Source organism: Salvelinus alpinus, chromosome 8 (assembly GCF_045679555.1).
Source record: "Salvelinus alpinus chromosome 8, SLU_Salpinus.1, whole genome shotgun sequence".
Classification (NCBI taxonomy): Eukaryota; Metazoa; Chordata; class Actinopteri; order Salmoniformes; family Salmonidae; genus Salvelinus; species Salvelinus alpinus.
In genome coordinates, this window is record NC_092093.1 from 41638017 (window position 1) to 41663922 (window position 25906).

A 25906-nucleotide genomic window follows, 5' to 3' on the forward strand; every position below is an offset into this window, starting at 1 on the left:
CGGAGGAATTACATTTCTGAGTGATGATATTCCGTTTCATTGGCATATAGTACGTTCTATGGATGGTCATAAACTGCAGTAATTTATGTCTGAGATGATATGAATATGACTGGGGATTCTAACATATCGGTATCCATTCATCATCATCCTCAATAGTGTCTCAGGTCTTCCTCACATTTTTGTTTTACATGTTTTGTGTTATCTAGAAAAGCCTCTATCAACCCTTGATACAGTTTTGAAATCAACTTTTGAAGTTTGTCACACTGCCTTCAATTAGTTTCAGTCTTTGAAGCTTCTTGCTTGTTCAGTGTTTGCTGCACAGAGAGAATAAAGTGTTGTATCTGCAAAAGTTCACTTCTGCGCCGTCAGAGACTGGTCTTCCCTGGTTCTCTGACCCTGCTGTGACCCCTGTCACCATCTGATCCTGTTCAGATGAGGCATGACAAAGAAATACTTTGGTGTACATTTATACATTATATTATCCAAGAATAGAATCAATGGTTCAACAATTGAAATGACCATTATTCCCAGATCCCAGACTGTAGCCTACACATTAACCTGATCCTACTAACACATGATGAGCATAGTGTTTTTTACTGACTTTTCACCATGACAGTGAAGCGTGTAGGGCTGTTTATACTATGTCAGTGTGAAAGTAGGGAATTAGGTAGGGAAACTGACAGATCAATAACATTACTATACTGACTAAAAACAAACATTGCGTTGAGAAAACGTTTGGCAGCTGGTTTTATCGTTTGATTCAGGTCTAGTGTGATTAAGCAAAAATAATAATAGCTAAAGTTAGTGTGTGGAGTGGCTGCCAAAGCTCCATTCTGGGTGTGTACAGGAGGACTTGGCGTGGCTCCTGTTGCAGGGTTGGGGCTGCCATGGGGGGGCAGGAGTGTCCCAGGCCTGTCCTGGGGATGAGAGTAAGGAGGATAACCAAAACTAGCATGGGAGGGAGGTTGTGGGGGGGAATATAACTGTGTCATCTGTTCAGGGATGTTGTTTGACCATGTAATCCCCCTATATTTTCCTTCTCTAGGCTGTGAGAAATGGAGAAATCATTGGCATGGACCGCGATGTGGCGCCTGCCACTCCCGCTCCCGCTGCCAACCTCCGCTACCGCGAGCCCCTCACGTATGCCTACACATACAGCGCCTGGTCCGAGTGCTCGGCCCCCTGCAACAGTGGCACCCAGCACCGCAGCGTGCAGTGCATGGTGCAGGACTCGATGGCACCCCATGTGGTGGATGACTCTTACTGCGTCTCCCAGCAACTACCCAGGCCGGAAAGCCAGCAGGCCTGCAACCAGCAGGGATGTGCCGAGTACAGCGTGTCCAGCTTCAGTGTGGTGGGTACCTGGGGGGACCAGTATGGTCAGTATAGTGAGACTGTTACCAGTATTATTACTAGTATGATTATAAGACTAAAAGGTGGTTGTGGAACTGTGGTGGGTTACCAGTCAGACCTGGGTCAAATACATACTGTATGTCAAATACTTTGAGTTGCAATGGATTTAGTTTAGCCGGTACCAATGGAATAGTCCCAAAAGTACATACTCCAAACTAATTCAAGGACATCTAGTCTCAAATACTTTCATGTATTTGACACAGGTCTGGTCAATAGAGGGGCTTGAAATGACTTATATGCTTTCTAAATATAGTATAATCAACTTATAAATCCACTAACTATAAGATTTCACCTTCCTTATAACTGTAAAATACATATTTGCATGTTTAGTGTTAAGAAAATATGTACATTTTCTCTGAGGTCCCTCTTGATCAAAACATCTGCCCCCACCTCTGTGAACGCTACACCGAGCTCTAGTTTGGCTTCCTGAACTCGCTAGGAACACACCTTTCATTTCATATTATACTATACTTAACCATCAATGACAAACAGAAAGATTTTTTTTCTTTTTTTTTATCTAAGAATAATTTTGTATTTATGGCTATAAATCGATCTCTGAATATGCTATAATGATGAAACCACTCTCTCCTGCTGTGTTAAGATGTACGGATTTGTCTGTGACTGTGACATAGGGTTCAGTCAGGAGTTGATGGACAGTCTCAAGTAGTTTCCCAGCCTCACGTAGTTTCAGATTTCACATCCTACATCACACAGGCGAACAAAACATATCACTGTGGCTGTTGCAATCAGGGCTATCGCTCAATGCCATTTCCATCTACAGTGTCCACACATCAATTTATTACGCCAAAATGTCAGTCGGAACCGGTACCAGAACCACACAAAATATTGTATGCTACAGATTGGAAAATAAATAAAATGTGACTCTGGATGACAACATAATGATGTTTGTTTCCAACATTAGGGCTGTTTTCCTAAAGAAGATCAATCCGCTTCGTGTTTTGTTCCCTTGCCACGATACTACCAAGGATCGCGATAATGGTATTGTCCCACCAAGCCAGTAAAAAAAGGCATATTTTTGCTCTATAACCCATTCGTTCATATGCCACCTTGATAAGGCCAAGACAACAAAAAGACATAAGTCACACAGTGGTGGAATAAATTCAACTACACATGCATTTGTTTCATCACAAAACCGGAAGGGCAAAATCTGTCCTGTGAAATCAACAAAGCAAATAAATATTGCATGTAACAAACAGTTACATGGCCTACAGCATGGTCAAGCAAGTTAATGTTTGACAGCTTACTAAACAACTACTAATTTAGAACCATGTAGTTAAGCAAGTCAGCACAAAGGCAACAGGAGCATTGCCACCGCTATTCCAGCACCATTTCATCTTAAACATTGAAACATCCTCAAATCAACAAGGTTGTATGCAGTGTATGCTTAGTTTAATACAGTGAAAACAAACTTAAATATACCAAAAACGATTTAGTCCAATCAACAAACTATACTGGAAACAATAAAACACCATGAAAAATCAGGGGAACCTGGCCTGGTATTCATAGCTGACTTTGAAAAGGCTTTTTGATAAAGTACTACTGGAATGTATATATAAATGCCTGGAATATTTCAATATTAGAGAATCTCTTATACAATGGGTTAAAGTTATGTATGGTAACCTTAGGTGTAAAATTGTAAATAATGGCTACTTCTCAGAAAGTATTAAACTGTCAAGAGGAGTAAAACAAGGCTGTCCCCGATCAGTATATTTATTTATAATGGCCATCGAAATGTTAGCTATAATATCAACAATAATATCAAGCGGCTAGAAATCCAGGGTTTAAAAACAAAGGTGTCATTGTATGCCGAGGATTCATGTTGTTTTCTTTTAAATCCACAATTTGGATCCTTTCACAGCCTCATAGAAGATCTTGATATTTTTTTCTAACCTCTCTGGATTACAACCAAATCATGATACGTGTACTATATTACATTTTGGATCACATTTTTTTTTTACCTTTACATTACTGTGTAGTTTACCAATAAAATGGTCTGACGGTGATGCGGACATACTCGGTATTCATATCCTGAAAATTATCACAATACATTTTTATAGGAAAGGAAAATTCCTGTCTATTTGTGGAAAAATCACCCTGATTAACTATTTAGTCATATCCCAGTTTACCTATTTGATTATGGCCTTGCCTACACCTAGCGAAAAATATTACATTTTATTTGGAATGGCAAGCCAGACAAAATTGAATGTATTTATATAATGAATATGAATTCGGAGGGCAGAAATTATTCAATATTAAAGCATTAGTCCTCTCACTAAAGGCTTCAATCTCACGCCACATTCAGATTACAGCAATAGAAAGTTGGTTGCAATTTCAGTTTAATCCACCAGAAAAGACAGAACAAACAATACTACAAATATTAGTTAAACTCAAATATACACTACCGTTCAAAAGTTGAGTCACTTAGAAATGTTCTTGTTTTGAAAGAAAAGCATTTTTTTGCTGTCCATTAAAATAACTAATTGGTCTAATTGCTCCAATGTAAATTGCTCTAGATAATAGCGTCTGCTAAATTATTAAAATGTCAAATGTAAGATTGAGCCATTGATCTTGTTTTGATGCCAAGTTTCCCTATTATATATTTCCCATTCCCAGTGTTCGGTGACCTGTGGGGACGGCCAGCAGACCAGAGAGGTGGTTTGCGTGGGGGCGGGAGGGGAGCGCTTTGGGGACCAAGCCTGCAGTGGTCTGACACGCCCACCTGCAGTCCAGGCCTGCCGCAAGCCAGCCTGCCACATCCACATCAGCTGGCACGTCCATGACTTCGGACTGGTAACAGAGAGATACATTTAGTTGTTTGTTAAATTGTTCCACATTGTTGCTTTGGAAATACATACAAGTAATTTTGTCATGTCAACAAAGCATTTTGAGTTGGAGAGGGATGTTCGATCTCATACTATACCAGAGGAGGCTGGTGAGAGGAGCTATAGGAGGACGGGCTCATTGTAATGGCTGGAATCAATGGAACAGCGTCAAACGTGGTTTCCATATGTTTGATACTATTCCACTTACTCCATTCCGGCCATTACATTGAGCCTGTCCTCCTATAGCGCCTCCCACCAGCCTCCTCTGTACTATACCCTTATGTAGCATCTCTGTAACGGAGATACAGGAAAACAAAACAGGAGTAGCGTCTAAACATGAAACTGTACTACCTAATGGGTGATAAAACGGAGTGCTAGATAAAGTGGAAGTAATCAGGCAGTGATGAAGTCCAGGTGTGCCTCATGATGGGGTGCAGGTGTGCGTAATTGTGGTTGCCAGGTGTGCGTAATGATGGGGTTGCCAGGACCGGTGGTAAGTAGACCGGCGACGTCAAGTACCAAAGCAGGAGTAGACGTGACAGTACACCCCCCCCCACCCCAAACACACGGCTCCAGTCGCAGGACAACGCCGGCCATGGGGACGGCCCCGAGGGCAAGGAGCGGGCTTGTCCGGTCGGTGAAGGTGGAAATCTGAGAGGATGTTGGGATCTAGAATGTCGTCCCCCGGAACCCATCACCGCTCCTCTTGATTGTACCCCTCCCAGTCTTCCAGGTACTGGAGCCGACCCCCACGACGTCAGGAGTCCAGGAGGGATCTGACAGCATAAGCGGGGCTCCCCTTGATGTCCAGGGGAGGTGGGTCGTGGGGGACGGAATCAGCCAGGGAACCAGGAACCACCGGCCTGAGGAGGGAAACGTGAAAAGAGGGTGAGATCCGGTTGTTAGTGGGAAGCTGTAATCTGTATGTTACCTCATTGACCCTCCGGAGCACTTTGAATGGCCCCACAAACCGAGGGCTCAGCTTCCGGCAGGGCAGGATGAGCGGGAGGTTCCTGGTGGAGCCAGATGTGATCACCAGGATGGAACACAGGCGCCTCACTGCGGTGACGATCCACCTGCTCCTTCCAGCGGACGACGGCGCATTGGAGCCTCATGTGGGCAGCGGGGTGAAGTTGAATCTGGTAAAGAAAAGGGTCCATCTTGCTTGGCGCGGGTTCAGCCGCCTCGCTGTCCATATGTACTCCAGGTTCCGATGGTCGGGGAGGATGAGAAATGTGTCCGTGGCACCCTTCAACCAGTATTTCCAATCCTCTAATGCCAACTGCAAGGAGCTCCCAAATCACCGACGTCATGGTTCCTTTCTGCAAGAGACACTTTTAGTATGCACATGGATACAATTTTTGTGGATTACATTGAAGTTGTGACAGGACAGTCCCCACACTCACTTCTGAGGCGTCCACCTCCACCACGAAGGGAAGTGTAGGATCTGGGTGATGAAACGGGGCAGAGGTGAAATGCCCCTTCAGTAGGCGGAAGGCCTCATCGGCTGCAGAATGCCACACCAACTTACAGGGACAACCTTTGAGGAGATTCCAAAAACCGTTGTAGTCCCTTTATGGTGGTTGGGACTGGCCATGACCTGACTGCAGCTACCTTCCTCTCCTCCAAAACCACTCCCTGCGGGCTGATCCTATATCCCAAGAAGGAGACGGCAGCTTGAGGAAGCTGACACTTCTCCGCTTTGACATACAGTTGGTTCTCCAGGAGGCATTTCAGGACTACCCGGATGTGGGCGATATGCTCATCCAAGGTGGCCAAGTAGATCAGGATATCATTGATATACACAACCACCTAACGGCCAAGCATTTCCCGAAACACCTCATTCACTAATGCCTGGAACACTGACGGAGCATTGGCTTATCCATAAGGCATCACTAAGTACTTATAGTGCCCAGATATCATGCTGAAGGCCGTCTTCCATTCATCCCCCTCGTGGATGCGGATCAAATTGTAGGCATTCCGCAGGTCCAGCTTGGTATGGAGCTGTTCAATCGCGACCGACACCAACGGGAGGGGGTAGCGGTTCTTGGTGGTGATGCCATTGAGACCTCTGTAGTCAATACATGGACGAATACCCCCCTCCTTATTGGCCATGAAGAAGAAACCTGCTGACGCAGGGGAGGTGGATGGGCAGATGAAACCCTGTTGGAGAGCCTCCTGGATGTTGTTTTCCTCCATAGCCTTGGTTTCAACCACTGACAGGGGTAGATGCGGCTGCGCATAGTCTGTTAGCATGTCGATGGCACAGTCCCAGGGGTGATGAGGAGGGAGACAGGTGGCATGGGTCTTGGGAAAAACCTCCCGGAGAGCCTGGTAAACCTCCGGGATGTCGGCCTGAAGAGCAATCACCAGGGTCACGGCCCAGACCGTGATCGCCATTCTCAACCAGGAGATGGTGGGGTCGTGGCGCTGGAGCCACAAGATGCCGAGGATGACTTTGTGTACGGGTGCCTGGATGATGAGGAAGGGAAGGTTTTCTTGGTACCGGGGTCCAAAGGGTGATGGTGAGTGGTCCTGTGATGGGTGTCCCAGATCCCAGTTATACAGCGCTTGAACCGGAAAGGAGAGCGGGTATGATGTTATTTTCAGGGTAGAGGCAAGGGCCTGGTCAATAAAATTCCCAGCGGCACTGGAGTCCACTAGAGCTGTAGGAACGACACGAGGGACAGCCAGCTAGTGAAATCGGTACTATAAAGGGTTTGGTGGAGAGTGATGATGATGGAATACTCACACCTACCCCAGGAGACGGGTGATCACGGGACCGTCCCTCTGCTCTAGTGGCTCCCGGGTTGGGACGTAGTGGACACCGTTGAATCTGGTGCCTCGCTTGACCACAATAGGGACAGAGCCCGCGCTGTCTCCAACGGCGTAACTCAGCCACGGGGAGGCGTGTGGCCCCTACCTCCATGGGTTCAGACTCTTACTCAGATCGGTCAACGAAGGAGGGAGAGAGGCGATGAGAGTGCCACCACTCTCTAAGGAGTTTATGCAGATGGATGGCCATCGTGATGAGTGCATCCAATGAGAGGGTATCAACTCGGCATGCCAGCTCCGTCTGGACCTCATCGCACAATCCGCATCTGAATAAGTAGCGGAGTGCAGGCTCATTCCATCTGCTGAATGCTGCCACTGTACGGAAGGTAAGGGCGTACTCAGCATCAGTCTGGTCCTCCTGCCATAGTTGGAGTAGGAGCTCACCCCCGTCTCTGCCCTCCGGTGGATGATCGAAGTCTCCTCTGAACAGAGCCATGAACCTCCCATAGGAAACCAGCTCCTCCTCTCCTCTCCCCCAGACAGCCGTCGACTCATTGTAGAAGATCCTCCACTCGTTGGGGGGGACATCCTTTGAGGAAGATCTATACATTGAAGAACGCAGAGAACCTCATCCATTGCCGTCTCCAGTTGACCCAGCTGCTCGTGGTGTTGGCGGTGTAGGTCCCCCTGTTCGCCGACCATCTGGGAGAGGTCTCGGTTGGCTGCTTCTTCCATTCTGTTAGGTAGTATTCTGTAACGGAGACGCAGGGAGTCAGGTGCAGTCGGTGAGTTTAATAGGGAAGACCATGGAGTGAATACAAAAACAGGAGTAGCGTCTAAACAAGAAACAATACTACCTAATGGGTGACACAACGGAGTGCTAGATGAAGGGGAAGTAATCAGGGAAGTGATGAAGTCCAGGTGTGCCTCATGATGGGGCGCAGGTGTGCGTAATGATTGTTGCCAGATGTGCATAATGATGGGTTGCCAGGACCAGTGGTTAGTAGACCGGCGACGTCCTACCATTTTCTCTTATCCTTCCTACTTCTGTGTAAATATATCTATCATGCTCTCTCTGTCCTCTCTTTCTCTGCTCTCTCTCTCTTCCTCCCTATAGTGCTCTAGGAATTGTGGTGGAGGGGTGCGGGAGAGGAGGGTAATGTGTATGGACATAGACCAGAACCCATATGGGGAAGACAGGTGCGCCCCCCACCCTAAACCTGCTACCGTGGAGCACTGTAACACCCAGGCCTGCCATGAAGCCCAAAGTGAGTCCAATTCCAGTGTGTGTGTGTGTATACACTACCATTCAAAAAGTTTGGGGTCACTTACAAATGTCTTTGTTTTTAAAAGTAAAGCAAAAAAATCATAAAATTGTCCATTAAAATAACATCAAATTGACCAGAAATACTGTGTAGACATTGTTAATGTTATAAATGACTATTGTAGCTGGAAACACTTGATTTTTTAATAGAATATCTACATAGGCGTAGAGACGCCCATTATCAGCAACCATCACTCCTGTGTTCCAGTGGCACGTTGTGTTAGCTAATCCAAGTTGATCATTTTAAAAGGCTAAATGATCATTAGAAAACCATTTTGCAATTATGTTAGCACTGCTGAAAACTGTTGTGCTTATTAAAGAAGCAATAAACCTGGCCTTCTTTAGACAAGTTGAGTATCTGGAGCATCAGCATTTGTGGGTTCGATTACAGGCTCAAAATGGCCAGAAACAAAGACCTTTCTTCTAAAACTTGTCAGTCTATTCTTGTTCTGAGAAATGAAGGCTATTCCATGCGAGAAATTGCCAAGAAACTGAAGATCTCGTACAACGCGGTGTACTGCTCCCTTCACAGAACAGCGCAAACTGGCTCTAACTAGAATAGAAAGAAGAGTGGGAGGCCCCGGTGCACAACTGAGCAAGAGGACAAGTACATTAGAGTGTCTAGTTTGAGAAACAGACGCCTCACAAGTCCTCAACTGGCAGCTTCATTAAATTGTACCCGCAAAACATCAGTCTCAACATCAACATTGAAAAGGCGACTCTGGAATGCTGGCCTTCTAGAAAGAGTTGCAAAGAAAAGGCCATATCTCAGACTGGCCAATAAAAAGAAAAAATTAAGATGGGCAAAAGAACAGACACTGGACAGAGATATGGCTTTTCTTTGCAACTCTGCCTACAAGGCCAGCATCCCAGAGTCGAATGAGTGTGCAAAGATGTCATCAAGGCAATGATGGCTACTTTGAAGAATCTCAAATCTATTTTGATTTATTTAACACTTTTTTGGTTACTACATGATTCCATATGTAAAATTTCATAGATTTGATGTCTTCACTATTATTCTACAATGTAGAAAATAGTCAAATAAAGAAAAATCTTTGAATGAGTGGGTGTGTCCAAACTTCTGCCTGGTACTATATATACGTACATACTGAACACAAATATAAACACAACTTGTAAAGTGTTTTTAACCTTTCACTGCTACCAAACCCGGATCCGGGAGCACCCCCCACAGTAAAAAAGCTGACTAGCATAGCCTAGCATAGCATCACAAGTAAATACAAGCATCTAAATATCATTAAATCACAAGTCCAAGACACCAGATGAAAGATACAGATCTTGTGAATCCAGCCATCATTTCTGATTTTTAAAATGTTTTACAGGGAAGACACAATATGTAAATCTATTAGCTAACCACGATAGCAAAAGACACAACTTTTTTTTCTCCACCATTTTTTTCCTGCATGGGCAGCTATCACAATTTCGACTAAATAAAGATATATATAGCCAATAACCAAGAAACAACTTCATAAGATGACAGTCTGATAACATATTTATGGTATAGCATATGTTTTTTTAGAAAAATGTGCATATTTCAGGTATAAATCACAGTTCTACATTGCAGCTGCAATCTGAAATAGCGTTGGAAGCAGCCGGAATAATTACAGAGACCGACGTCAATTACCAGAATACTCATCCTAAAACATTTCTGAAAAATACACAGCATACAGCAAATGAAAGACCAACATCTTGTGAATCCAGCCATAATTTCTGATTTTTAAAATGTTTTACAGGGAAGACACAATATGTAAATCTATTAGCTAACCACGTTAGCAAAAGACACCACTTTTTTTACTCCACCAGTTTTTTACTCCATCAGTAGCTATCACTAATTCGACTAAATAAAGATATATATAGCCACTAACCAAGAAACAACTTCATAAGATGACAGTCTGATAACATATTTATGGTATAGCATATGTTTTTTTAGAAAAATTTGCATTTTTCAGGTATAAATCACAGTTTACCATTGCAGCCACTATCACAAAACTCACCCAAAGCGACTAGAATAACTACAGAGAGCAACGTGTATTACCTAATTACTCATCTTAAAACATTTCTGAAAAATACACAGCGTACAGCAAATGAAAGCCCAACATCTTGTGAATCCAGACAATATTTCAGATTGAAGTGTTTTACAGCGAAAACACAATATATCGTTATATTAGCATACCACATGAGCTAACATCACCTCAGCATTGATTCAAGGCAAAAAGAGCAAAAACGTTATCACGACCAAAATATATTAATTTTTTCACTAACCTTCTCAGAATTCTTCAGATGACAGTCCTGTAACATCATATTACACAATGCATATAGAGTTTGTTCGGAAATGTGCATATTTAGCATCACAAATCGTGGTTATGCTATGTAATCAGTCAAAACATGGCATGCATTCTGGCCGGCGCCATCTTGGAAGGGCACCTAAGTTTACGATTATTTATCGATTAGATTGACTAAAAAAATACAGGTTGGACAGCTAATGAAAGATGCATTGGTTATTAATGCAACCGCTGATTTAGATTTTTAAAATTAACGTTACTAGACATACAGTGTGCGTTACAGCCAGACTAGTGCCGCAATAATGGCCGAAAAATGCGTTTACATTTTTCCACATAAATACGGAATAAAATCATAAATAGCTCTTACTTTTGGACGAGCTTCCATCAGAATCTTGGGCAAGGTGTCCTTTTGTCCAAAATAATTGTTGCTTTGTTGTAAAACGTCCACTTCAACTTCGGAACTAGCAGCTAACATTAGCTACGTGGCACACACATGTCCAAATCCTCAAACGCAATACTACGAAAATTCCGAAAATAGCAATATACTCGCATAAACTGATATAAATCGGTTTCAAATAACTTCGTTATGATGTTTCTAACACCTGTATCGAATTAAATCACAGACGGATATATCTTAGGCCGATAACAAGAGCTATTCAACATGCCATTCTGATGTCCTCTCTTGCGCCTTGGCGAGCGTCCAAAATAACGTACATGTCACTCCATTGCCTTTTATAAACTCTGAGAAATACGTAGAGACTCCATTCCACTTCTCATTGGTTACTGACATCCAGGGGAAGGCGGGTGCAGTTCATTTCGATCCATAGGTGTGAGGAATCACACTTGGTCCTCAATACTAACAAGACCAAAGAGATGTGCATAGACTTTAGGAAGCGTACAACACCTACCTCTGCAACATCTATCAGAGGCCAGAATATAGAAATTGTAGAGGAATATAAATATCTGGGTGTCTTTTTGGACAGTAAGCTTCAGTGGAGTAAATGTACAGACCAGATCTACAAAAAGAGCCAACAGAGACTGTACTTTCTAAAAAAGTTGGGTTCTTTTAATATAGACTGTACTATATTGACTCTGTTTTACAAATCCTTTATTGAGAGTATTTTAACTTTTTGTATTGTTTGTTGGTTTGGCAATGCCACTGTCAGTCAGAGAAAAATGCTGAGAAGGATTATTACCACAGCAAGCAAGGTACTTGGAGTCAAACAGACAGGCCTGGATGAGATTTTTAAGGTCAGGGCCCTCCGTAAGGCTCACAAAATCATTTTAGACCCAAGTCACCCCCTGTACCTGGACTTTGAATTACTCCCCTCTGGGCGCAGGTATAGGGCACCCCTCAGCAGGAAAAATAGAACGAGACAATCATTTGTGCCAGGTGTGATATCCCTCTTAAATAGCTCGGGCAAATGTTCCCATTGACCCCGTAAGGCCAGCAGGCTAGTCTTTTCTTCTTTTTTAAATTTTAAATTTTATTTTATTTATTGGTGCGTGACTGTTATTGAAAGTTGTATTGTCAATCTTGTTTTGTATTTAACGCCACTTTAAATGTGTACATGGCACTGCAACAAAATTTCCCCATGGGGACAATAAAGTAAGTAAGTAAGTATAGGGCACACACAGAGCTTTAAACTGATCTGAGAACAGAGACTATTTTTCTGACCTTCGCATGTCCTGTCATGATTTTCGCTGTAGAAAAAGTTCTGGTTCACCCACAGACATAATTCAAACGGTTTTAGAAACTAGAGATTGTTTTCTATCCAATAGTAATAATAATATGCATATTGTACGAGCAAGAATTGAGTACGAGGTAGTTTAATTTGGAGACGCAAAATGTCGAAGTTGAAACAGCACCCCCTGTAGTGACAAGAAGTTGAGCTGAAATAAAAGATCACAGAAATGTTCTATATACTCCAAAAGCTTATTTCTCTCAAATTTTGTGCACAAATTTGTTTACATCCCTGCTAGTGAGAATTTCTCCTTTGCCAAGATAATCCATGAGGAGCATTTCTGTCTGTAATAAAGCCCTTTTGTGACGAAAACCTCATTCCGATTGGCTGGGTCCCGCTCCCCAGTGGGTGGGCCTATACCCTCCCAGGCCCACCCATGGCTGCGCCCCTGCCCTGTCATGTGAAATCCATAGAATTAGGCCAAACTAATACATTTCAATTGACTCATTTCCTACTATGAACTGTAACTCAGTAAATCCTTTGAAATTGTTGTACATTGCTTTTATATTTCTGTTCAGTATATGTGTGTGTATGTGGGGGAGTTTCTATTCATGTATCATTGACTCTCTCTGTTTAGGTGTACCAAGTGTCCATGACCCAACAGGACATGACAGCACTCTGAGAGGATATGTGCCTTATGACTCTACAGGTACGAGTGTGCGTTAGGGATGTTTTTGTCTCTATGCATGCATGGGCATGTGTATCAATTTGTGTGCGTAATTATAATCATACGTGTGTAGATTGACTTGGGATAATTAAAAGACTTCTTAGGGCTAGGCGTCCCGCTAGTGGGACAACTTCCGGTAAATAAATAATCATAAAAATGATGGATATTAAACATTTAGGTAAATATACGTTTCTTAAATCAGTTGGAAGCTTAAATTCTTGTTAATCTAACTGCACTGTCCGATTTACAGTAGCTTTTACAGCGAAAACATGCCATGCGATTGCTTGAGGACAGCGCCTCATGTCAAAATATTTTTCCGCCGGCATAGGTTTCATAAATTCACAAATAGCCATTAAATATTCACTTACTTTTTGAAAATATTCCTATGATTTGTCATCCAAAGGGTCCCAGCTATAACATGTAGTGTCGATTTGTTGGATAAAATCCATCTTTATATCCCAAAAAGTCTGTTTAGTTGGCGCCATCGATTTAAGTAATCGACTCGTTCAACATGCAGAGAAAGGAATCCGAAAATCTACCCCTAAACTTTGTTTCCACAAGTCAAAATACATTTCTATTTACTCTTCAGACACCCTAAATTGTAATCAAACTATAATATTTCTAACGGAAAGAAGTATGTTCAATAGGAAACCGATTTTAGCAGGTGTGTCCTGTCTTCATGGAGCACGCAAACACAAATTTCCAAGACTGTTTCCTTGTACTAAAACCGATATTTCTTATTCGTTTTGGAAGTTACAAGCCTGAAACATTGAACATAGACTGACACCCTGTGGAAGTCATAGGAATTGCATCCTGGGAGTTAATTTTAGTATGCTCTTACACTTGCCATTGAAAGAGGATGGTCTCTCTCAACAAAAAAAAATTCTGGTTGGTTTTTCTTTGGATTTTCTCCTACCATGTCTATTGTGTTATATTCTCCTACATTATTTTAACATTTCTACAAACTTCAAAGGGTTTTCTTTCCAATGGTACCAATTGTATGCATATCCTGGCTTTAAGGTAGAGACAGAAATAGCTTAACAAAACAAGAATTTGAAAATGAACTTTTCTATCTCTCCTTACGCTAAAACACACCTCTCTTATAGTATGTCCCATTCTCTGTCTAGACAGTGTTGTAATCCATCAATTTTTTTTAACTACAAGAAAGGATCCACTCGTCAAAGTGGTATATCAACATCTGAAAATACTCTCTGGCTAAACATAACTATGGCATTCCTAAATATACGATAGCAAAAATGTACACTGTCAAAACATGTATTATTTACATTTTTATCCATCTACACTACTGGTCAAAAGCTTGGGGGTCACTTAGAAATGTCCTTGTTTTTGAAAGAAAAGCACATTTTTGGTCAATTAAAATAACATCAAATCGATCAGAAATACAGCGTAGACATTGTTAATGTTGTAAATTACTATTGTAGCTGGAAACGGCTGATTTTTTAAATGGAATATCTACATAGGCATACAGAGGCAAATTATCAGCAACCATCACTCCTGTGTTCCAATGGCACGTTGTGTTATCTAATTTTAAAAGGCTAATTGATCAATAGAAAACCCTTTTGCAATTATGTTAGCACAGCTGAAAACTGTTCTGATTAAAGAAGCAATACAACTGGCCTTCTTTAGACTAGTTGAGTATCTGGAGCATTAGCATTTGTGGGTTCGATTACAGGCTCAAAATGGCCAGAAACAAAGACTTTCTCCTGAAACTCGTCAGTCTTTTCTTGTTTTGAGAAATTAAGGCTATTCAATGTGAGAAATCGCCAAGAAACTGAAGATCTGGTACAATGCTGTGTTCTACTCCTTTCAAAGAAAAGCGCAAACTGGCGCTAACCAGAATAGAAAGAGGAGTGGGAGGCCCCAGTGCACAACTGAGCAAGAGAACAAGTACATTAGAGTGTCTAGTTTGAGAAACAGACGCCTCACAAGTCCTCAACTGGCAGCTTCATTAAATAGTACCTGCAAAACACCAGTCTCAACATCAGTGAATAAGAGTCTCCGGGATGCTGGCCTTCTAGGCAGAGTTCCCCTGTCCAGTGTGTTCTTTTGCCCATCTTAATCTTTTATTTTTATTGGCCAGTCTGAGATATGGCTTTTTCTTTGCAACTCTGCTTAGGCAAAAGCCAGCATCCTGGAGTCGCTTCACTGTTGACGTTGAGACTATAGGTACATTAAGTATATAGGCTATTTGTATAGATTATCTAAAGATGTAGCCATATGTCTGTGTCTGCTCTCTCTAGCCACTAACACAGTGTACGACCCCCATTCCACCGCTGTGGTTGGTCCTCACTGCTCCCAGTCATACTACGGCTGCTGCCCTGATGGCCACACGTCCTCCGGTGGGCATAGAGGAGAGGAATGTCCTGCAGATGACTGCGTACGCACCCGGTAAGACCTAGGTGGCATCTGTTCAGTTGGGTGCAACTTTACATAACTTTAAGATAGAGATAACCTTGTGTAAAACAGACATGGCATGCAGAGGCTGATTATGACACAACTTGATGTTACTTTGACAGTCCAACTAGTGACATTGACATTCATGGATGCTGTCTTGAGTCCATGTTTCTGTCTCACCTACCTTTGTGCCTTTCCTTAACAGCTATCGGTTTGTTGTCTACCCTATATCTTACCTGTGTTTGTCTCTGGTTGTCAGGTACGGCTGCTGTCTGGATGGGGTGACACCTGCTCAGGGTCATAGAAGGGCAGGATGTCCTGATATTCACCCACTTGCGGTAAGAGCTGCCCACTACCCATTATGTCAAGACCACTCTTTGTCTTTCACAATCAAAAGCAGTCTATCCATCCCTTTAGATTGGAAAATCTCTCTCTCTCAAAGTAGATAATAAACAAAAGTGAAATCAACAATACAAAATTAACAGTAAACATTATGTTAGAACTTCTGTGAGTGTAAAGACATTTCAAATGTCATATTATGTCTATATACAGTGTTGTAAAGATGTGCAAATAGTTAAGTACAAAAGGGAAAATGAATACACAGAAATATGGCTCTCCATCTCTCTCAACCAGTCTTTTTCCAATTCAATTTAAGGGCTTTATTGGCATGGGAAACGTATGTTTACATTGCCAAAGCAAGTGAAATGGATAATAAACAAAACAATTAACAGTAAACATTACACTTCCAAAAGTTCCAAAAGAATAAAGACATTTCAAATGTCAAACTATTATTTATATATACAGTGTTGTAATGATGTGCAAATAGTTAAGGTACGAAAGGGAAAATAAATAAACATAGGTAGTATTGTTTATTAGTATAGGTAGTATTTACAATGTTTGTTCTTCACTGGTTGCTCTTTTCTTGTGGCAACAGGTCACATATCTTGCTGCTGTGACTGCCAACTGTGGTATTTCACCCAGTAGATATGAAAGTTTATCAAAATTGGATATGTTTTCAAATTCTTTGTGGGTTTGTGTAATCTGAGGGGAAATATGTGTCTCTAATATGGTCATACAATTGGCAGGAGGTTAGGAAGTGTAGCTCAGTTTCCACCTCATTTTGTGGGCAGTGTGCACATAGCCTGTCTTCTCTTGAGAGCCAGGTCTGCCTTCGGCGGCCTTTCTCAATAGCAAGGCTATGCTCACTGAGTATGTACATAATCAAAGATTTCAGGTATTCTGCCAGTGTGTACTCTCTGTTTAGGGCCAAAGAGCATTCTAGTTTGCACTGTTTTTGGTAAATTCTTTCCAATGTGTCAAGTAATTATCTTTTTGTTTTCTCATGATTTGGTTGGGTCTAATTGTGTTGCTGTCCTGTGGCTCTGTGAGGTCTATTTGTGTTTATGAACAGAATTCTGCATGCAGTCTCAATTTGGTGTTTGTCCCATTCGGTGAATTATTGGTTGGGTAGCGGACCCCAGACCTCACAACCATAAAGGGCGATGGGTTCTATAACTGATTCTAGTATTTTAGCCAAATCCTAATTGGTATGTCAAATTTGATGTTCCTTTTAATGGCATAGAATGCCCTTCTTGCCTTGTCTCTCAGCTCGTTCACAGCTCTCTCTCTTTCACTTTCTAGGACCACTCCGCTCCTGCTCAGTCTGGCCATATGTGTTCCCTGTCACATGACGCTGGACCCTGTGCCATTTGGACTTCCCGCTTCTACTACAACTCAGCCACTGGCAGTTGCACCCAGTTCTGGTTCGGCGGATGCCAGGGCAATGCCAACAACTTTGTCTCCAGGGACCATTGCCAAAGTAAGTGTGGCGGTGCCGTCGTGACACCGAGAGTGGCATCCCCACACGCACGGACCGTGAGGGTGAGGACAAGGGCATACCGTGTCCGGTCTTAAGAGACACAAGAAGAATGTGTTTCAGTGACACACACCGTATCCTTACAAGGGAAAGGAAAAATATGAAGTAATATGATTTACCTATTTAATCTGTGAATGAATGTCTTCCAAAATCTGACCTGCACCATTTCTCTGTTCTTTCTGTCATTGTTGATATCAATAAACTGAACAAATCTGTTGAATCATGGTGTCCTTCTTCTTGTATCATACACTTTTTATTTCCTTTTTACAGGGTTGAATAAAGTACCCAATTTTCATACTTGAGTAAAAGTAAAGATACCTTAATAGAAAATGACTAAAGTAAGTCACCCAGTAAAATACTACTTGAGAAAAATACAACGTATTTGGTTTTAAATATACTTAATATATCAAAAGTAAATGTTATTACTAAAACATAATAAAGTATCAAAATTAAAAGTATAATTTTAAATTCCTTTTTAAGAAAACCAGATGACGCTATTCTTGTTTTTATTTATTTACAGATAGCCAGGGGCACACTCTTATCACTCAGACAAAATTTACAAACAAAGCATGTGTTTAGTGAGTCCGCCAGATCATGGGCAGTAGGGATGACCAGGGATATTATTTACATTTACATTTAAGTCATTTAGCAGACGCTCTTATCCAGAGCGACTTACAAATTGGTGCATTCACCTTATGATATCCAGTGGAACAACCATAAGTGTGTCAATTGGACCATTGTCCTGTCCTGCTAACCATTCAAAATGTAAGGAGTACTTTTGGTTGTCAGGGAAAATGTATAGAGTAAAAAGTACATTATTGTCTTTAGGAATCTAGTGAAGTAAAAGTTGTCAAAAAGATAAAATAGATAGATACCCAAAAAAACGACTTAAGAAGTGCTTTAAAGTATTTTTACACCACTGCCCTTTCACATTGAGACTGACCCCAGTTTATTAATGTTAAATAAAAGGTACAAAACACTTTTTACAAATTGGTGCTTTTACTTTGAAGTAGACATCTCCAATCCAAAATCAAATCAAGAATCGGCTTTCTATTCCGCAACAAAGCCTCCTTCACTCACGCCGCCAAACTTACCCTAGTAAAACTGACTATCCTACCGATCCTCGACTTCGGCGATGTCATCTACAAAATAGCTTCCAATACTCTACTCAGCAAACTGGATGCAGTTTATCACAGTGCCATTCGTTTTGTTACTAAAGCACCTTATACGACCCACCACTGCGACCTGTATGCCCTAGTCGGCTGGCCCTCGCTACATGTTCGTCGTCAGACCCACTGGCTCCAGGTCATCTACAAGGCTATGCTAGGTAAAGTGCCGCCTTATCTCAGTTCACTGGTCACGATGGCTACACCCACCCGCAACACGCGCTCCAGCAGGTGTATCTCACTGATCATCCCTAAAGCCAAAACCTCATTTGGACGCCTTTCCTTCCAGTTCTCTGCTGCCTGCGACTGGAAGGAATTGCAAAAATCTCTGAAGTTGGAGACTTTTATCTCCCTCAACAACTTTAAAAATCTGCTATCCGAGCAGCTAACCGATCGCTGCAGCTGTACATAGTCCATCTGTAAACTACCCACCCAATTTACCTACCTCACCCCCCATACTGCTTTTATTTATTTACTTTTCTGCTCTTTTGCACACCAGTATCTCTTCTTGCACATGATCATCTGATGATTTATCACTCCAGTGTTAATCTGCTAAATTGTAATTATTCGATTTATTGCCTACCTCATGCCTTTTGCACACATTGTATATAGATTCTCTTTTTTTTTTCTACCATGTTATTGACTTGTTTATTGTTTACTCCATGTGTAACTCTGTGTTGTCTGTTCACACTGCTATGCTTTATCTTGGCCAGGTCGCAGTTGCAAATGAGAACTTGTTCTCAACTAGCCTACCTGGTTAAATAAAGGTGAAATAAAAAAAATAAAAAACATTGACCTTTTCTACCGGAAGAGAATCTACCTCTACTTCCTTTCTTTCCTTAACAGCTGCATTGCACGGGGATAGCAAAGCAATATAACAGCAAATTAAACACTGAATCTGCAAGTCTAGTTTGGAGACCAGAACAAACATGGTAAGAGTGATTTTTTATGGGAGTTTTTCTTCATATATTGCAAGATAAACTTTTATTCAATCATTTGGCTTACTGTAAGATAGCAAGATAGCTTACTGTGGCTAGCACTAGCCCGAGCCAAAGGGCTCTGGCATGAGCTGGCGACTTTACTAGCAACTACTATAGTTGCTAATTTGTCTAAATGGTATGAGCTAAATATAGCTACTAATGTTAGCCTGTGTATTATTAGGTAGGTAGGTCGGTCATGTTAAAGGGAAAAGCCACTCTTTTTTTTTCACGGTTGATACAGTCCTAGTCTGACTTAATCAGGCTGTAATACACAATTAATTGGCATATACAGCAGGAAACTAATGACTGCAAAATCTTAAATGTTCCTTTCGAGCAAGAATGTTTAATAAAATAACATTTGAACTTTACCTGCTGTGGTGTTGGTCCTTCAGATGGTCAAAATTTGATACAAAAGTTTTGTGTACGTGCCTTCGGTCATGAGCAAACACTGTGCACACATACTAACTGAAGTCAGCAGGTATTTATATTGTTTTGAGCGTGTGCCTGGTGATAGAAATGTCAACTTCAGGACCAGCATGCTAAAAGTCAGGTCAAAAATACATTCCTGTTATTGTCTCAAATTTCAACCATCTTAAGGACCAACACCACAGACAACCGGTAGTGTGTAAAGATGTTATTTTATTAAACGAACAAGGAACATATACATGATTTTGTAGTCATTAGTTTCAGGCTGTATATACCAATTAATTGTGTATAACAGCCTGATTAATCAGGCTAATAAAGGAGAAGATGGGGGAGGAGCAGGTGGGCTGAGAACAGAGGAGAATTAAAAACAAGGAGATCAAAAGAACTCATCCAAAGGGCTTTCACTTCTCAAACATGGCAGAAAGCTTACACAATATGATGCCCCATCACCTTATTAATTCAATAACTTACTTAGATAACTATTGTTGTGACTATACTTTAATTAATCTGATGACTGCTATCTCTAAATAAATGTTTAATTGTTACCCGATTTAAAAAAAAATATATATATAATTTAAAAAATGAATCATGTAACAATTAACTCATTAGGATTTGGGGACCCACGAAATAGGTTATTTAAATAGTTACCACCTCCCGAATTAAACTCTAGAAGGTATATCTATTACATTGATGAACAGTCATCTTATTAATCATTACCTCATATCATTCTTAACAGGCGTAACCTTCTTGGATTTGCAAACACCCCAGCCTTACTCATGATTCGGTTCGAGACAAATTGGCTTATTTATTTACTAGCTAATTAAATAGCACAGAATAAACATACACCCTTAATACATGAGAAAAGGGTCCCTAGCGAACTCTTTTCATAACTCTGCTTGTTACGCAGAAAATGAATAGTGGGGGGAGAGAAAGAGGGACACTTATCGTGGATACATTTTAGAACTTTTCCCACAGTGTTAATATACTATGCACACGAACAGCTACCCGTTTGGAATAAGAAGTCGTGAATGTATTTACGTGTGAGTGCCTTTGTTTGCCGTCTCTCTGTCTGAACCAGGCCGCCTTAGGAAGGATGTGGGTTGGCCTTTCAGCGGCACGCTTGTAAGGCTCTGATTGTCCCGACAGGTTCTACTGTTGTTCAGTGGGTTAACTGCCTTGTTCAGGGTCAAATCGACAGATTCTTACCTTGTCAGCTCGGGGATTCGAACTAGCATCCTTTCGGTTACTGGCCCAACGCTCTAACCACTAGGCTACCTGCCATGTCACATAGGTTGTGCACTCTGCAAACAATGTGTCCACTCAGACAATGAGAACAGCAAGATTGGAATAATAATAATAAATGCATTAAAAGAAATGACCGTAACCAAAGTAAAACATTGTAGATTATAAATGATAGGAATTAACAGTAAATGTCCTACTGGTGATATGTAATGGGGAATTTATATACACTAACAATCAAACGCAAACAATTCACACAATTAATTTATGAAACAATGAATGTGCACAATTCTGCGGGAGAGCGCATTCTGGAGAGAGAAGTGCATCTGGGCACATGGTCAATCCGACGTCTGCATTGACCATGCAGCATTTACGGCGATATGGCCTCAGCTAAAGTCAGGGCATTCACAATTATTGCACTTCGCAGTGCAGCGCTGTTGTCAAGGAAGTGAGTTTGTTTATACAGGATGTACCACCCCCACCTACCGTCAACCAATCATGTCTTCAGTCCAGCTTTTGACATTATCGATCACAGTCTGCTGCTGGAAAATCGAATGTGTTATGGCTTTACACCGCCTTCATGTGGATGAAGAGTTACCTGTCTAACAGAACAGAGGGTGTTCTTTAATGGAAGCCTCTCAAACATAATCCGGGTAGAAGAAATTTTCCAGGGTAGCTGTTTAGGCCCCTCGAAAACGGCTTGTCTCTGTGTGACCTAGAGGCCGCAGTATGTTCAAAGCGTCATTAAATCACTACTAGTCATGCTTCATTCCGGGCCTGCTATTTGCACGGTCGCTGCGGTCAGCCAGAGCTACTGTAAATTTTTACTAATGACATGCCGCTGACTGAGTAAAGCCAGAGTGTCTATGTATGCGGATGACTCAACACTATACACGTCAGCTACTACAGCGACTGAAATGACAAACACTTTGAGCTGCTCTGCCTTAACACTCAAGGCAGGTCCAACAGGCCCTGGTTTTGTCGCACCTGGACTACTGTTCAGTCGTGTGGTCGGGTGCCACAAAAAGGGACTTGGGAAAATTGCAGTTGGCTCAGAACAGGGTGCGCACGGCTGGCCCTTAAAAGTACACGGAGAGCTAACATTAATGATATGCATTTCAACCTCTCATGGCTCAAAGTGGAAGAGAGATTGACTTCTTCATTACTTGTTTTTGTAAGAGGTGTTGACAAGCTGAAGGTACCGAGCTGTCTGTTTAAAATACTAGCACACAGCTCGGACACCCATACCCCACAAGACATGCCACCAGAGGTCTCTTCACAGTCCAAGTCCAGAACAGACTATGGGAGGCGCACAGTACTACATAGAGCCATGACTACATGGAACTCTCTACCATATCAAGTAACTGATGCAAGCAGTAGAATCAGATTTTTAAAGCAGGTAAAAATACACCTTATGGAACAGCGGGGACTGTGAAGCAACAAACATAGGCACAGACACATGCATACTAACACATAACATACGCACTATACACACACGTACACATGGATTTTGCATTGTAGATGTGTGGTAGTGGAGTGTGGGCCTGAGGGCATACACAAAGTGTGTTGTGAATTCTGTAACAAATGTATTATGTTTTTACAATTGTATAACTGCCTTAATTTTGCCGGACCGCAGGAAGAGTGCTAGTGTGGATCCATAATAAATACAAATGTCAAATGTGTTACTGCTCGACTAAACAATCTGTCGACCGACAACCAAACGATCGACCAGTCGTAGTCTGTGATAACTCTTCTTGTTTCTCTGTTTTGCAGTCACACACAATTCTGCTTGTCCAGCCAACAAAGAGACCAGAGGGGAGAACATATGCCGACTACGAGTCAGTCAACGAATGCATGGAGGGTGAGAGTCAATCTACAGACAGAGTGCAACCGTTTTTAAACCAAGAATTCCAACTGGCTAATACTTCCGGGGAATGCCTTGAGAAGCAGACCCCACAGACCAGACCGTGGTTTGGGAAGTGGATGGTAGAAGTTCAATTTGTCCTTATTTGTTAATTTTTTTCAATCTAAAGGCACAACCTAGATTTGAGCCAATTTCTAACGTAGCTGAGCATGTCATTACTACAACCTCGTGAAAATGACAAACTGACCCTTTCATCAAAAACGACGTTATAGCAAAGGAATGCCTTTGGTTTGACGACCTGCACATGCGCGACACAACCGTTAGATCAGATGATGTTTCTGCACATGAGCTTAGCTAGCTGACGTCGCTGTTTTGCTACAGTGTACCCTTTTGAACACGACCTTAATGTAAAAAATAAAGCGCACTGTGCCAGCAAATGGTTAAAAGCAGCAGGTGGCCATCAAATCAACTCTGACCAGAACATCTACATCAGGGTCCCCAACCTGCAGATCTGGCCCTACAAGTTTTCAGCGCTAAAGTTAAAATGTTTTAAAATATCTCGATTTGGTTGACATAAGACTGTACACGAGCAAATCAGCTCCAAGTGATTTTTCGCGTTTGGAAATCTGTTCCAAAGTATTCCCACACATACGAGATGTAATCGCATACAAATGTAAGCAAGGTTTGAAATGATTGTTTTAGTCAAATATATGTTTGGGCTTCTTGCAGTCAATTTGCAGTCTACAAATTATTTTATATGTTCCCGGCCTCCTGACCATCCGCTCAAGAAAAGGCTTGCGGCAGAATCTAGTTGATACCTTATCTACATGTTGACGTTCTACAACGTCACTGTTCGTCGGCACCCGCAGACGATCGCGCCGCCACACGCTGCGTTTAATAGTTTGTTGGCGAGGTGTTTTGTCCGTAACTTAAGTATTTTTCACATGTAGTTCTATGTCTCGCCCTGTGTCCCTCTTAATCAAGGTGTGTGTAAAATGTACGAGGAGCACCTGAAGAGGATGAACCCCAACAGTCCCTCCATCACCTATGACATCAGCCAGCTGTTTGACTTCATTGACGATTTGGCGGACCTCAGCTGTTTAGTGTAAGTAATACTGTACAACCTCACTGTTAAAGGGATAGTGCAATACCATTTTTATGTCTCTGCCTGCAGTTTGATGGAAGTTTGAGGTCGTTTCTGGGGCCATCGCTAATTAGCGTTAGTGTAATGACGAAGTCTACAGGAACAGCTAGTATGCTACCCCTAATGGTGTAGCTTAAACTTCACCTTGCTTACTAGAGTGCTAATCGAGCTAATACTATACTGCAGGATTGTACTCATTAGTCCACACTGTAGCAATACGGTTTGCAGTGTAAAATGAATACAAGCCTTTATCAGGTAATCCCTCCCCGTTTCGTTCCTAGTGAATACGACCCTGTTCTATCCAGTCATTTCACAGCTCTGAGGAGCTGTCAAAAGTGGCCAAGGTTTAGGGGGCTAGGGGTCAACTTTAGATTGGGACTAAGAATTGCCTTCTGTTTTCACCCCAGTAATAATGAGGTCCAGTAGGCTATTTGACCCTAAGGCTTCATCTCATGAGAACAAAGTTATGTTATTGACATGTCTCTCCTGGGTCGTATTCAAAATGTTTTGTGATAGAAAACTTGTTTCTTATTGGACAATTCAATGGGTGTAATCATTAGTCCAAACCCTTTCAAACAGTTGCATTTTGCAACGACAACGAGAGTTTCTATTGGACAAATTAAGGTAGGTCCCTCCCCGTTTCGTTATGTTTGGTTCCTAGTGAATACACCCCAGGTATTTCCTCCCAAGTGTCTTTTTTCTTCTTCTTGCATTTGTTGTCTAATGAATACGAACCACCTCCTCTCCATCCAGATACCGGGCGGACACTCAGACATACCAGCCGTACAACAAAGACTGGATCAAGGAGAAGATCTACGTGCTGCTGCGGCGTCAAGCCCAACAAGCTGGGAAGTAAAGACAGGAAGGGAAAGAGCCAAGAGGTTGTCCCCTTTGCACAGCTCTAGGATCAGTTTACTCCGCCCTGAAATGAAAACCACTAGGAAGTGAAAAGCCCAAACTGATTCGGGACTAGTACATAGGGGCAACTTCATCCTTGGCTTTTTGGTAGAGGTTGTAAAGAGGGAGGGGGACAGTGGCCCTTTTAGAATACACAGCGTGCATTCACCCTCCCTTGAGATAATCACAGATCTAGAAGTGATTGGATAGATGAGAGCAAGGTTATCAACCTGTTGCTTTCACCAATTCAACTGAATCTGATCATTGATTACTCCAAGGAAGGGAGGAAAGTATTCGAACGGCGACAGTGATCTATGGGCGGGGAGACAAGCCTATAATTTGTTTGGGTCTATTCTTTGTCGGAGTGGCTAATTGATTGAAGGATAAATGTATTGGTAAAGATGGGTCTTTTGAACAAAAGAAACTAGACAAGGTTACATGAACTAAAAACAGGACAACTATTTTTGTATTGTTTCTTTCATTAAATGTCCATTTCTGTTCAAGGAGGAGGGTTATGAGGAGTGTGACTTTGCTTTGTTTTTTAATGAAAAGTAGGGGAGAGTTGAATTGAAACATGCCACTGATGGTGTCAGTTAAGGGTGTAATATGGTCATTTTGTAACATTGACGAATGTGATTTACCTGAAATGCTGATTATTAATTTAGGGTGAATTATGTTGGCTTTATTTTCCATATTTGCACCTCTTGCTACCATTTTTATTTTAGACCTGTGAAATCCTGTTTTTGTAAACTTGATATTTGGAATTTCTGATTTCATGTTCTCTGGTAATTGCTTTTTCTCTGAATACAGGAAATAAACTTTTCTGATTTTA

At 41.8% G+C, this 25906-nt stretch overlaps 1 protein-coding gene and 1 pseudogene across 1 annotated transcript; both read left to right on the plus strand.

Moving 5' to 3' along the window:
• Positions 1 to 17539, plus strand: part of LOC139582296 (papilin-like) — a 30803-nt pseudogene extending 13264 nt beyond the window's left edge.
• Positions 17540 to 19314: 1775 nt separating this feature from the next.
• On the plus strand, positions 19315 to 25906 carry LOC139583146 (enhancer of rudimentary homolog). Its single transcript, XM_071413933.1, has 4 exons — positions 19315 to 19456; positions 22943 to 23030; positions 24018 to 24138; positions 24931 to 25906. Exons 1-4 carry the CDS (start codon positions 19454 to 19456, stop codon positions 25031 to 25033), a joined length of 315 nt encoding a protein of 104 aa, XP_071270034.1. The 5' UTR covers positions 19315 to 19453; the 3' UTR covers positions 25034 to 25906.